Source organism: Phocoena sinus, chromosome 8, assembly GCF_008692025.1.
Source record: "Phocoena sinus isolate mPhoSin1 chromosome 8, mPhoSin1.pri, whole genome shotgun sequence".
Lineage (NCBI taxonomy): Eukaryota > Metazoa > Chordata > Mammalia > Artiodactyla > Phocoenidae > Phocoena > Phocoena sinus.
In genome coordinates this window covers 30,101,330-30,115,274 of record NC_045770.1, presented here as the reverse complement: position 1 = coordinate 30,115,274, position 13,945 = coordinate 30,101,330, and the positions used below count along the sequence as shown (strand labels likewise).

The 13,945-nt window shown below is 33.3% G+C and overlaps 1 protein-coding gene across 1 annotated transcript in view; it reads left to right on the top strand.

Annotated features, from left to right (window-relative positions):
- The window catches only part of DYNC2H1 (dynein cytoplasmic 2 heavy chain 1), a 376,258-nt gene that overhangs the window by 4,073 nt on the left and 358,240 nt on the right, over positions 1-13,945 (top strand). Inside the window, 7 exon segments of the mRNA XM_032639512.1 lie at positions 992-1,162; positions 1,597-1,732; positions 8,978-9,096; positions 10,105-10,249; positions 11,005-11,237; positions 13,557-13,691; positions 13,797-13,910. Coding sequence (XP_032495403.1) covers positions 992-1,162; positions 1,597-1,732; positions 8,978-9,096; positions 10,105-10,249; positions 11,005-11,237; positions 13,557-13,691; positions 13,797-13,910 — 1,053 coding nt within the window.

The following is a 13,945-nucleotide window of genomic DNA, read 5'->3' as shown; positions in this document are numbered from 1 at the left end:
CATTGGGGTACATGTGTCCTTTTGAATTATGGTTTTCTCAGGGTATATGCCCAGTAGTGAGATTGCTGGGTCACATGGTAGTTCTATTTTTAGTTTTTTAAGGAACCTCCATACTGTTCTCCTTAGTGGCTGTATCAATTTACATTCCCACCAACAGTGCCAGAGGGTTTTCTTTTCTCCACGCCCTCTCTAGAATTTATTGTTTGTAGATTTTTTTTTTTTTTTTTTTTTTTTTTTTTTTGGTACGCGGGCCTCTCACTGTTGTGGCCTCTCCCGTTGCGGAGCACAGGCTCCGGACACGCAGGCTCAGCGGCCATGGCTCACCAGTCTAGCCACTCCGCGGCACGTGGGATCTTCCCGGACCGGGGCACAAGCCCGTGTCCCCTGCATCAGCAGGTGGACTCTCAACCACTGTGCCACCAGGGAAGCCCTGCTTGTAGATTTTTTGATGATAACCATTCTGACCAATGTGAGGTGATAATCTAGTTATATGACAATTTAGTAAAAAGTTTGATCTCAAATACTTTAAGGAAAAAATGTTTGTTCACATAAAGATGATTTTAGGAGGTGGACAACCTAAGTTTGTTTTGGTAGTTCTGAGTTTATATTGAACTTAGTTTCATGTAAGAGGGTAATTAGCATCCTTGTTATAGAGTTTCTGGAGTGAAGAAGTATACTACTCACCAGTGTGTACCTGGAGCACACAGCTTTGATCTGTAGTATTACTGAATCTGTCTGGAATGGATGTTAACAATATTCATATAGTGCTTTTTGTTTATAAACCATTTATCAAAGTAGCTTTATGATACAATCACATATAAGCGGGGATACATTTTTTTAAGAATTGGTTGTAATATACTATAATTATTTCTAAAGTATAGTTTTTCCAAGGGGTAAAATTACAGTAATATAACATTTTAGGGAAATATATAAATTTTCAAGTATTAACTTTATGAAAATAACATTAAAAATCATTTGTTTATCACTTTAGATTGATTTTGCTGACACAAAAGATAAAGTGCTGGTGTTTTTCAAACTGCGACCTGAAGTAATTACTGATCAGAATCTACATAAAAACATTCTTGTTTCATCTATGTTAGAATCACCTATAAATTCCCTTTACCAAGCAGTACGGCAAGTATTTGCGCCAATGTTGTTAAAGGTGAGTAAATTAAAGCAGCTTGTATGGTTGTTGTTGTTTTTAGCCTAAGTATTTGGGTAAATGCTTTCATACACACAAATGTAAATATTTATTATTTTATTTACTGGTAATATCATTAGTATTTTAGTTTTTAAGTTAAAATATTTTTTCTTTGTAATTAAAAAAAATTTTAATGTAGCCTTTATTGGAAAATAGAGAAATTGGAGAAAGATATAGAATGCAATCTACATCAGCTCTTAAATTGCTGTAGTAGATGATCTTTATAAAGTTTTAACTGTTGAAAGGACTTTTTTCCCTCCCTTATGAGATGGAGGTAGTGTCAGGCTTTGAGTGAAACAGATATATTTGGACTCAGTTCTTTTGAAAGTGTTTTAGGAAACCAGTTTGATTGGCAAGATTTTGAACATTGTATGCTCTTGTCTGTTTTTATTTAGGATCAGGAATGGAGCAGAAACCTTGATCCCAAACTTCAGAATCTTTTGAGTGAACTAGAAGCAGGCTTGGGTATAGTTCTACGAAGATCAGATACTAACTTATCAAAACTGAAATTTAAGGAAGATGACACACGAGGTATTTACCCATAGTTTTGTCAAAGAAAATCAAAACAATTGCCTTATTAATACATTAGTAAATTAATATACTTCTTCAAAGATTTCTTTCCACACTTTGGATCTTCTCTGAGCTTGAGCTGCTTTTTTTTTTTTTCGGTACGAGGGCCTCTCACTGTTGTGGCCTCTCCCGTTGTGGAGCACAGGCTCCGGACGCGCAGGCCCAGCGGCCACGGCTCACGGGCCCAGCCGCTCCGCGGCATGCGGGATCCTCCCGGACCGGGGCACGAACCCGCGTCCCCTGCATCGGCAGGCGGACTCCCAATCACTGCGCCACCAGGGAAGCCCCTTGAGCTGCTTTTAAATAAATAGATTTACATATGGATTTGGAGAAGAGGAATATGTGATCTTTAATAATGTGCAGTTCATGGAAATAGAAAGTATAGTTGATTCTCATTATTTGCAGTAGTTCTGTTCTATAAGGTCACTGTGAACACTCAATTAGCGAATACTGAAGCATTGCTCCTAGGGTCCTGTGAGCCTCTGGTCATGAGATTTTCACCAACTGCTCAACACATAACCTTGTTTTAGGTGCATTTGGTTTGGACACGTTATTTAATATATATTGTTGATGAATTGTCATTGAGCTTAAGGGCAACAGCACTGCAACTCTTGCCTGAATGAAGCTTATCTAACACAAGTATTTTCTCTGTAAGGGACTTCACAGTGTTCTTGTGCTAGGAACACTAGACAGCACTTCACAACCATGCTTGGGGGCCATTTTAAACAGCAAAATCACCAACAAAAAGCACAAAAATGTGAAAAACATGACACTACATAGACTACAGAAAAGACATTTGTTTACAGTAGGTGATAGAAAATAAGAAAGCAGTGTTGCTTTGTTCATCCTTAGCTGGGAACATATGCGTTGGGCAACTCACATTTTTCACAGCTCTGTGCATGTCTGCAAATGACCACAAAAACATTGAGAGTATTGTATTGACTTTGGATACATATAAATGTTAACAAGTAGGTGACTTCATAAATCCAGAATCTGTGAATAATGAGGATTGATGCTAATTGTATATTTGTGAAGATAATAAGCCAGTGACTTTTATTTTAAAATGTATTTTTTTCCTGAAGCTAATTGTAATTTTGTGGCTATAGATAAATTATTTCATAAGAACAATTAAGATGAAATGCATGACATACACAAATCATTAGTTTAAAATATTAGTTATAGTTTTATACTTTGAATAGTAAAATAGATGCTTTTTGAATCTCATACAACCAGAAAGAATAGTGAATTTACTTCCAGCATGGGATTAAGCAACTAGAGGTTGCCTATTTCATTGGGAAAAATAAAACTATTTTAATTTGCTTATTTTTTCTTCCAGTTTTACTGAGATATAATTGACATACAGCACTGTATAAGTTTAAGGTGTGTAGCATAGAGATTTGAGTTAAATACATCAAGCAATGATTATCACAATAAGTTTAGTGAACATCCATCACCTCATATGGATACAAAATTAAAGGAATAGGAAAAAAGTCTTCTTTTCTTGTGATGAGAACTCTTAGGATTTACTCTCTTAACTTTCATATATAACATACAGCAGTGCTAATTATATTTATCATGTTGTATATTACATCACTACTACTTATTTACCTTTTGGAAGTTGTACCTTTTGACCACCTCATACAATTCCCCTTCCTCCCATCCCCCACCTCTGGTAACTACAAGTCTGATTTATTTTTGTTTGTTTGTTTGTTTTTGACGTATAATTGACCAACAACAGTATGTTAGTTCCTGTTACACAACATAGTGATTTGGTATTTCTGTACATTTCAAAATGATCACCATGATGAGTCTAGTTACAGTGTGTCACCATAGAAAGATATTGCATAGTTCTTGACTATATTCCCCACAGTATACATTTGATACCAGTGACTCCTTTATTCTGTAACTGGCAGTAACCAGTTCCCTCTGGTAACCACCTGTTTGTTCTCTATATCTGTAATTCTGCTTTTTTTTTTTTTTTTCAAATATTTCTCCTGCACAGTGGGTACAGCAGCTGTTGCTTGGACTTCTTCAGGAACTTGTAGTGGAAGCTGGGCATGGTGGGTGGGCACTGGTGAGCACATGGTGGCCCTACAGCTTGTACCTCACTCCAACCACAAGCTGGGTTTGGCTCCTGGTGGTGCCAAATCTCTATAACTCTGCTTTTGTTTTATTTGTTCATTTGTTTTGTTTCTTAGATTCCACATATAAGTGAGATTATACAGCATTTGTCTTTCTCGGCCTGACTTATTTAACTTAGCATAATGTCATCTAGGTCCATCCATGTTGTCACAAATGGCAAGATTTCATTCTTTTTTATGGCTGAGTAATATTCCATATTATATATATATATATATATATACACACACACACACACACACCACACACACACACACACACACTCATATATACATATATATATATATATCTATATATACCCCACATCTTCTTTATCTCTTCATCTGTTGATGGGCACTTAGGTTTCTTCCATATCTTGGCTACTGTAAATAACGCTGCTATGAACATAGAAAAGCATATATCTTTTTTAATTAGTGTTTTTATTTTTTTAAGATAAATGCCCAGAAGTGTAATTGCTAGATCATATGGTAGTTCTATTTTTTAATTTTTTGAGTAATCTGCCTACTGTTTTCCATAGTGGCTGCTTTACTTTACCTTCCCACCAACAGTGCATGACGGTTGCACATCCTCACCAACACTTGTTATTTGTTGCCTTTTTGATAACAGTCATTGACAGTGTGAGGTGGTATCTCATTGTGGTTTTGATTTGTATTTTGCTGATGATTAGTGATGTTGAGCATTTTTCATGTGCCTGTTGACCATCTGTATGTGTCCTTTGGAGAAATGTTTTTCAGATCCTCTGCCTATTTTTTAATTGGGTTTTTTTTTGATACAGAGTTGTATGAATTCTTTATATATTATAGATATTAACCCCTTATCTGATATATTGTTTGCAAATATCTTCTCCCATTCAGTAGGTGGCCTTTTCATTTTTTTGATAGTTTCCTTAGCTGTGCAAAAGCTTTTTAATTTTATGTAGTCCCATCTGTTTATTTTTACTTTTGTTTCCCTTGCCTGAGAAGCCAGATCCAAGAAAATATTACTAAGACCAGTGACATAGAGCATACTCCCTATGTTTTCTTCTAGAAGTTATGGTTTCAGGTCTTACATTTAAGTCTTTAATCCATTTTGAACTTAATTTTGTGTATGATGGGAGAGAAAAGTCCAGTTTAATTCTTTTGCATGTAGGTCCAGCTTTTCCAACACCATTTACTGAAGAGGCTGTCTTTTCCCCTTTGTATATTCTTGCTTCCTTTGTCATAGATTAATTGCCATAGGTGTGAGTTCATTTCTGGGGTCACTGTTCTTTCCATTGATATATGTATCTGTATTTGTGCTAGTACCATACTGTTTTGATGACTGTAGCTTTGCAGTATAGTTTGAAATCAGGGAGCATGATAACTCCAGCTGTGTTATTCTTTCTCAAGATTGTTTTGGTTATTTGGTTTTTTTTTTTTCATGTTTCCAGACAAACTTTAGGATCATTTTTCCTAATTCTGTGAAAAATGCCATTGGTATTTTGTTAGGGATTGCATTGAATCTATGGATTGCCTCGGGTAGTATGCTCATTATAACATTATTAATTCTTCCAATCCGTGAACGTGGTATATCCTTCCATTTGTTTTTGTTGTCTTCAATTTTTTCATCAATGTCATACTTTTCTGCATACAGGCTTTTTACCTCATCAGGTAGTTTTATTCCTAGATATTTTATTCTTTTCGATGTGATTATAAATAGAATTTTTAAAAAATTTCTCTTTCTGATAGTTTGTTGTTAGTGTATAGAAATACAACAGCTTTCTATGTATTAATTTTGTATCCTGAAATTTTACCAAATTCATTGATGAGCTCTAGTAGTTTTTTTGTGGCATCTTGAGGATTTTCTATGTATAGTATCATGTCACCTGCAAACAGTGACAATTTTGCTTCTTCCTTTCCAATTTGGATTCCTTTTATTTTTTTTCTTGTCTGATTGCTGTGGCTAGGACCTCTAATACTGTGTTGAACAAAAGTGGTGAGAGTGGCCATCCTTGTCTTGTTCCTGATGTTAGAGGAGCTGCTTTCAGCTTTTCACCGTTGAGTATGATGTTAGCTGTGGGCTTATCATATATGTTATTATGTTGAGGTATGTTCCCTCTATATCCACTTTGTTGTTGAGAGTTTTTAATCATAAATGGATGCTGACTTTTGTCAAATTTTTTCTGTATCTATTGAGATGGTCATATGATTTTTATTCTTCAATTTGTTAATGTGGTATATCACATTGATTGATCTTTGGATTTGAATCATCCTTGCATCCCTGTGATAAAACCCACTTGATTGTGGTATATGAACCTTTTAATGTATTGTTGAATTTGGTTTGCTAATATTTTGTTGAGGAATTTTGCATCTATATTCATCAGTTCATCATATTGACCTGTAATTTTCTTTTTTTGTGTGTGTGTGTGATATCGTTGGTTCTGATTTTAGGGAGATGCTGGCTTTGGAAAATGAGTATGGAAGCATATCTTCCTCTGCAGTTTTTGGGAATAATTTGAGTATGATAGGTGTTAACCCTTCTCTACATATTTGGTAGAATTCACCAAACCGTGTGATGCGAAGCCATCTAGTTCTGGACTTCTGTTTTTTGGAGTTATTTTTTACAATTACTAGTAATGAAATGATTCAATTTCATTACTGGTAATTGGTCTACTCATATTTTCTATTTCTTCCTTGTTCAGTCTTGGGAAACTGTACATTTCTAGGGATTTGTCCTTTTCTTATAGGTTGTTCATTTTATCAGTGTATAATTTTTCTTAATAATATCTTAAGATCCTTTCTATATCTGTGGTGTCAGCTGTAACTTCTTTTTATTGATTTGGGCCCTCTTTCTTTTTTTCTTGATGAGTATGGCAAAGTTTGTCAGTGACATTTAATTTTTCAAAGAACCAGCTCTTAGTTTCATTGATCTTTTCTATTTTTTCTTTTTTTTTTAGTCTCTGTTTCATTTATTTCTGCTCTGATCTTTATGATTTCTTGCTTTCTGCTAACTTTTGGTTTTGCCTGTTCTTCTTTTTTCTAGTTCCTTTAGGTGTAAGGTTAAGTTGTTTATTTGAGATTTTTCTTATTTCATGAAGTAGGCTTGTATTGCTATAAACTTGCCTCTTAGAACTGCTTTTGCTGCATCATGTAGATTTTAGATTGTTGTGTTTTTATTTTCATTTTTCTTCAGGTATTTTTTGATTTTTCCTCTGTGATCCATTGATTGTAGCATGTTATTTAGTCTCTACATATTTGTGTGGTTTTTGCAGTTTTTTCCTTCTAGTTGATTTCCAGTCTTAGAGCATTGTGGTCAGAAAAGATGCTTGATATGATTTCACTTTTCTTTAAATTTGCTGCATCTTATTTTTGTGGCCTAGCATGTGATCTGTCCTGGAGAATGTACCATGTGCATTTGAAATAAATGTATATTCTGCTGCTTGTGGATGGAATGTTCTATATATATATTAAGTTTATTTCATCTAATGTGTTGTTTAAGGCCATTGTTTCCTTAGGATGATCTGTCCATTGATGTAAGTGGGATGTTAAAGTTCCCTACTATGAATTTATTACTGTCAGTTTCTCCCTTTATGTCTATTAATATTTGCTTTATATATTAGGTGCTCCTATGTTTGATGGATATATACTTACATTGTGTTATATCTTCTTAGATTGATCCCTTGATCAGTATGTAATATCATTCTTTATCATTTGTGAAAATCTTTTTTTTTTGACTGTAATTAGACAAATTTACTTTATTCCAACTCAGATTTTCTTATAGAGATAATTTTCCACATAAATAAGAGTTAAAATCAGTGTTTTAATATTTTTTTAAAATCAAAAGTTAAAAGGGGGCTTCCCTGGTGGTGTAGTAGTTGAGAGTCTGCCTGCCAATGCAGGGTACATGGGTTTGTGCCCCGGTCTGGGAGGATCCCACATGCTGCAGAGCAGCTGGGCCTGTGAGCCATGGCCACTGAGCCTGCATGTCCAGAGCCTGTGCTCTGCAACGGTAGAGGCCACAACAGTGAGAGGCCGCATACTGCAAAAAAAACCCAAAAAAGTTAAAAGACATCAAGTATTCCTTTTGCAGTGTTTTTATTTATCCTTGTAGGGATGCTTTTTAGTAATTAATTGGACTATAAGAAAAGCCATACAGAAAGTTTGTACCACAACATCATGTATGATAGTCTTTAAAGTCTTTTTTTATCTGATGTAAGTGTTGCTTTTTGATTGCCATTTGCATGGAATACGTTTTCCCATCCCCTTTCAGTCTGAGTGTGGCTTTAGATCTGAAGCAGGTCTCTAGCAGGCAACATATATATGGGTTTTGTTTTTGTATCCATTCAGCCAATTTAAAGTAATTATTGATAAGTGTGTACTGATTGCCATTTTGTTAATTGTTTTGGGGTTGTTTTTGTAGTTTGTTTTTGTTCATAGAAATTGTAAAAATTATTTTCTGTGCATCCTTAAGAATACAGAAATGTGCAAAATCAGCAAATGAAACCAGTGACTTGCTGGCTTTTCATTTTCAAATGATTCTATTCTTTTTTTTTCTTCCTTCCTTCCTTTCTTTCTTTCTTTCTTCTAGTTTTATTGAGATAATTGACATACAGCCCTGTGTAAGTTTAAAGTGTACAGTATAATGATTTGACTTATATACATCATGAAATGATATTCACAGTAAGTTTAGTGAACATCTATTATGTCATAGATACAAAATTAAAGAAATAGAAACAAAAATTTTTTCCTTATGAGGAGAAATCTCAGCATTTATTCTCTTAAGAACTTTCATACATAACATAAAGCAGTATTAATTATATATATCATGTTGTACATTATATCTTTAGTACTCATTTATCTTATAACTAGTAGTTTGTTCCTTTTGAGCACCTTCATCCAATTCCCCCTCTCCCCACCCCCACCTCTGTTAACCAGCAATCTGATCTCTTTTTCTATGAGTTTATTTGTTTGTGAGATTTTGAAGTGTAATTGACTTACAAAACTATGTTAGTTCCTGGTGCACAATATAGTGTTTCAATATTTCTTTACATTTCAAAATGATCAGCATAATAACAGTTGATATTTCTAATTTTTCCTTCTCACTTTTCAGGTATTCTTACACCAAGTGATGAGTTCCAGTTTTGGATAGAACAAGCTCATCGTGGAAGTAAACAGATTAGTAAAGAAAGAGCCAGTTATTTTAAAGAATTATTTGAAGCAGTTGCAAGAGTACGTGATTCATACATAGTTATATATTAGGTTTTGATAGAAGTACCTTAGCATTCAATTTTTACTAGATTTATCTCTGTTTTAAATCATTACTTGATGGTTCTGGACAAAATATATTCTTCAGATGTAGCAGGGGTTTACTTAAGATATGTATTTAAACTGAGTGCAACTTAGAAGTCCAAACTTTTAAAAAAGTTAAACTCTAATCTCTAGAAAATATTTTTCTCAAAAACATAATTACTTTTCCTGCAGGTAGATAGGAAAAAAAACAGAAACCTCTACTAAACAGAGGTTTATCCTGTGCAGGTAATATGTTCTTTGGAAAAATTGTTTACTTTATTCAAATTAGCATTTTGGAGGAATCTGAAATATAAAAAGTCTTAGTTTGATACTTATTAGATTGATTATTCCTTGGTGTATCTATGGAGAGGTTAAATAAGTGACCATTTCGAGTGTTTTTTACAAAATCTATTCTTTTCAAAATAAATATTTTCAAAATAAATATTTAGTAATTTTTTATTCATTCCCAATATTATTTCATTAATATCATTTGAATGAAGTGTTTGAAATGGTTTAAAACTTTTTTCCTAGCAGTGATATACCATGTACTATGTTTGTATTATTGGTAACATTGTGCAACCCAGGAAATGAATCAATAAAGATATATGAGGTGAAATGGGTAGTGTACATATGGTGTTAAGGCCATTTCTATTAGGTAAATAAAAGAAATGTCCCGAATTTAAAGGAAATTAGGCCAAGGGTAAAAATAAATTTATAGAGTTTATGTAATTCTTATTTTTCCTTCTGGCTTTCATGAAATTTATGTTTGTGAAGGAACTTATAGGGTATTTGTTTAAAGAAGTAATATGTCATATGATAGAAGAAGAGGAGAAAATAATATGGCAGATATTAGAGATGTAGCGTTTGAAAAAGTCTGAGAACATTTTGACTATATTGCCCAAGGTACAAATATGATTATGTTTAAAAATGAATGCATTTTGGTTTTAGGAGTTTTATAACTTGGATGGTCTGTCCTTACTGGAAGTGGTTGACTTGGTGGAGACAACTCGGGATGTTGTAGATGATGTGTGGAGACAGACAGAACATGATCATTATCCTGAGTCACGAATGTTACATCTCTTAGATATTATAGGTACTAGTAAAGATATAAACTTTTGCAATTTTGGAAGCCTGACTTATTTTGTTTTCTGTTTTTACCTAAAATGTTCCTGAATACAGTAATTGTTGCTTAAAGTAACTCTTAGAGCAAATCATATAGGATTATTTAAGTAGATATTTGTACATAGTTGGTTAATTTAAATCATAGTGTCAGATTCTTTGACTATAATATAACTAAATTAACATAGATTTTTCGTCCCTATCTATGTATTAATTTAGACTTTATTTTGTAATGAACTGGAAAGTTTAATATACATTGGGTTATCTGTTGACATTAAAAATACATATACTTTTTGACCCAGAATATACCTTTCTCATTGTTATCCTAAGAAAATGTTAGACAAGTACATAAATGTGTATGTAAAAGGATATTTATTACAGCATTGTTTGTAAAATGAGACTAGAAACAAATAGCAATTGAGAATTGGTTATGTAATGCTATGTCCATACTGTGGGCTCTGCAGCCTTTAAAAAAATGTGTATATATTTCTATACTTCAAAGAAATGTGTGATATGTTGAAAGATGCAGAAATACAAATATGTGTGTGTATGTGTGTTTTTAAAAAATATTTGTTATTAACAGTGCCCGTCTAAAGATGTGGATGTGGTATTTCATAGATCCTTGGTTTCCTAATTTGTGTATTATTTTAATTTTGTAAAAAGCATATGTTTCATAATTATTTGATAAAAAGATATGTTCATTAAAAAGTTTGTTTTACGTGTTATTAGGTGGCTCCTTTGGAAGATTTGTTCAGAAAAAGTTGGGAACTTTGAACCTATGGGAAGATCCTTATTATCTTGTGAAGGAAAATATGAAAGCTGGGATTTCAATTTGTGAACAGTGGGTTATTGCCTGTAGTCATCTAACAGGTCAGGTGTGGCAGCGCTATGTACCTCATCTGTGGAAAAATGAAAAATATTTTCCTGAAACACTTGACAAACTTGGCAAACGCCTTGAAGAGGTATATTTGATTATTTGGATCTTTGTTTTAAGTGTGAAGTAGGTCCTCACTTGTTTGAGAATGTGTTTTATAATTAATAAGACCTACACATCTGATAGAACTTGTTTAAACTTTTGGGAGAGAATAAGAGGTAAAGTTCATATGAGATGACTTATGAAGTTGTGTGGTACAGTACCAGGTGCCCAGTGGGTACTAAGTGCTGGTTTCCACTTCCTTTCTTTTTTTTGGTTTGTGGCTATTCAGTTTGTAAGTTGTGAACTTTTATTTTATTCTTCTTTGTTGTAAAAAGACAGTCAACCCATTTGTCTAGGTATGGAAGCTCTCAGACTTTCTCTTGGCTATTGAAATTTTTACAAGCGGAGACAGCTTTTCAGGGAGTACTCAGTGGAAATATTTGAAACAGCTGCTTAATTTATATAAGTTATGAGTTTCAGTATAGAACTTAGATGTTTAGCTTGAAGGGGCAGGCAAAATGAGAATATGTGAAGATGGCAAAGTGACTTTTTCCCTTTGGGCTTAAGGGAACCATTGTTCTTGGGGATTTTTTGTTGTATTTTTTTTTTGGCCATGCTGTGCAGTTTGGGGTATCTTAGTTCCCAGACTAGGGACTGAACCTAGGCCCAGGCAGTGAAACCACTGGACCAACAGAGAATTCCTGTTGTTGTGTTTTTAAACCTTTTCATTATGAGAAATTTCAAACATACACAAAAGTAACATAGTATAGTGGATGTCAGTGTATCCATCACTCAGTTTCAGCAGCCACTGACAATGTTCAGTTCCTGTTCCATCTTTGTCTCCCCTGCTTTCCGTTTTTTTGCTGGAGTATTTTTAAAGCCAATCCAAGAAATCTTATACTTTTACCCTTAAAACATAATCATAAGACCAATATCACCCCCAACAAAATGACAATAATTTCTTAATATCATTATGTATCTAATCAATATTCAAGTTTCCTGATTGTCTCAGAAATTTTTTTAGTTACTAAATGTTGGTTTACTTGAACCAGGTTGCTTCACAGGCAATACTATATAGTTCTTACACATTAGAGGAGGCAGGTAATGTCTGGTTTTCCCACTTTCATGAGTTAAGTTTGATCTGTGGGTTCATGTATGATTAGCCTGATCCATCTGTTATAACGTTCTTCATCAGCTTTTTCTGAATGATTTATCATGAGGAGTTGGAAAATGATGATTTTCTAATTCTGTTTTTCTTTCTGCATTTATTAAGTGATGTTGGAAGAACTTGTCTTCATCAGTTTTTTAGTGACCCTGAAATATAGTTTGTATAGGAATGGTAGTATAGACAATTAGTTTTTATTTATCATTTTAGTACAATGAACAATAAGTTAGTATCAGTAAGTTCCATAGGCAATCAATGAAATGCTTTTTTAATAGTATCATTATGAACCTATGATTTTTTATATTTTATGAGTTTCAACCCATTGTAGTTTTTATCATAGTTATTATTACTGTATTCAAATTGACCCATCGTTGGACAGTGAGTACCCCTTTACACTGGCTCTGTGTCATTTTTGACATGCATCCAGTATTTCTTTGATAACTTCCTTACATTCTGGCCCCTCAAAATGTACTGGCCCATCTACATTTTCTGTTTCATACCTGGAATTAGTCATTTCTCCAAAGGTCCTTGTTCTTATCAGTGGAAAATGGTATTTAGCAACAACAATCTGGTTGAGGAAGTGGTAAATGTTATTTAATTATCAATGCTTTTAGGCTGTCTCAGTAGACAGCATTGCTAAATTGGTACTTTTGTTTTTATCAAGAGAAAAATAAATCATGAGTTTGTTCTGATATTTTCAACTCAAATGGAAGATTATAGCATTTTTACTTAGCCTTTTTGATTACCTTTTGATGGTTGGTAGAAATTTTAAATACAAAATGAAATAAATTGTTTTCCAGCTGTTAATAGATTATACATAATGGAGTTGTTAACATATTGTTTCATTATTAGAAGTGCAATTTAAGGCAGAATAATGGAAATCAGAAATTTTTACTATAGTAAGGAGAGACTAAAACTTTACCTAAATGAGCTTTAAACATAGTTTAAAAATACTTAGATTTTATATATGTTAACTAGATTTGAGCACACTGATTGATAGTAGTGTGATGATACAGTATGTCTTTGAGTATCACTTTGATTATTGATGAGTAGTAATAACCAAGATTACAGTTCAGATTTATTGTTCATTTCAGAGAATCTAGGTTAAAGAAATTCTTGCCCAATATCTTTAGATTTTAGACTATTTGTGCTGATGTATTGATTTAAATAAATTTGTTGTTTTAATATTTTATGTTTTAGGTCTTGGCTCTTAGAACAATTCGTGAGAAACTTCTCTATTTTTCACCTGCCACTGATGAGAAAATCATATGCTTGGCTCGAGTATTTGAACCTTTTACTGGCCTGAATCCCGTGCAATATAATCCATATACTGAGGTTGAATATATATGTGTTTGTCTACATAATTTCCTGTTTGTGGTGTTCTTTTTAAAGGCTGATTTTAAAAATATTAAAGTCTAACAATATTGTTAATTTGTTTAGCCTTTATGGAAAGCTGCAGTGTCTCAATATGAAAAAATTATTGCGCCTGTGGAACAAAAAATAGCAGGAAAATTAAAAAATTATATTTCAGAAATTCAGGATAGTCCACAGCAGGTAAAATATTGAAATATTTAACTTCTAATATTTCC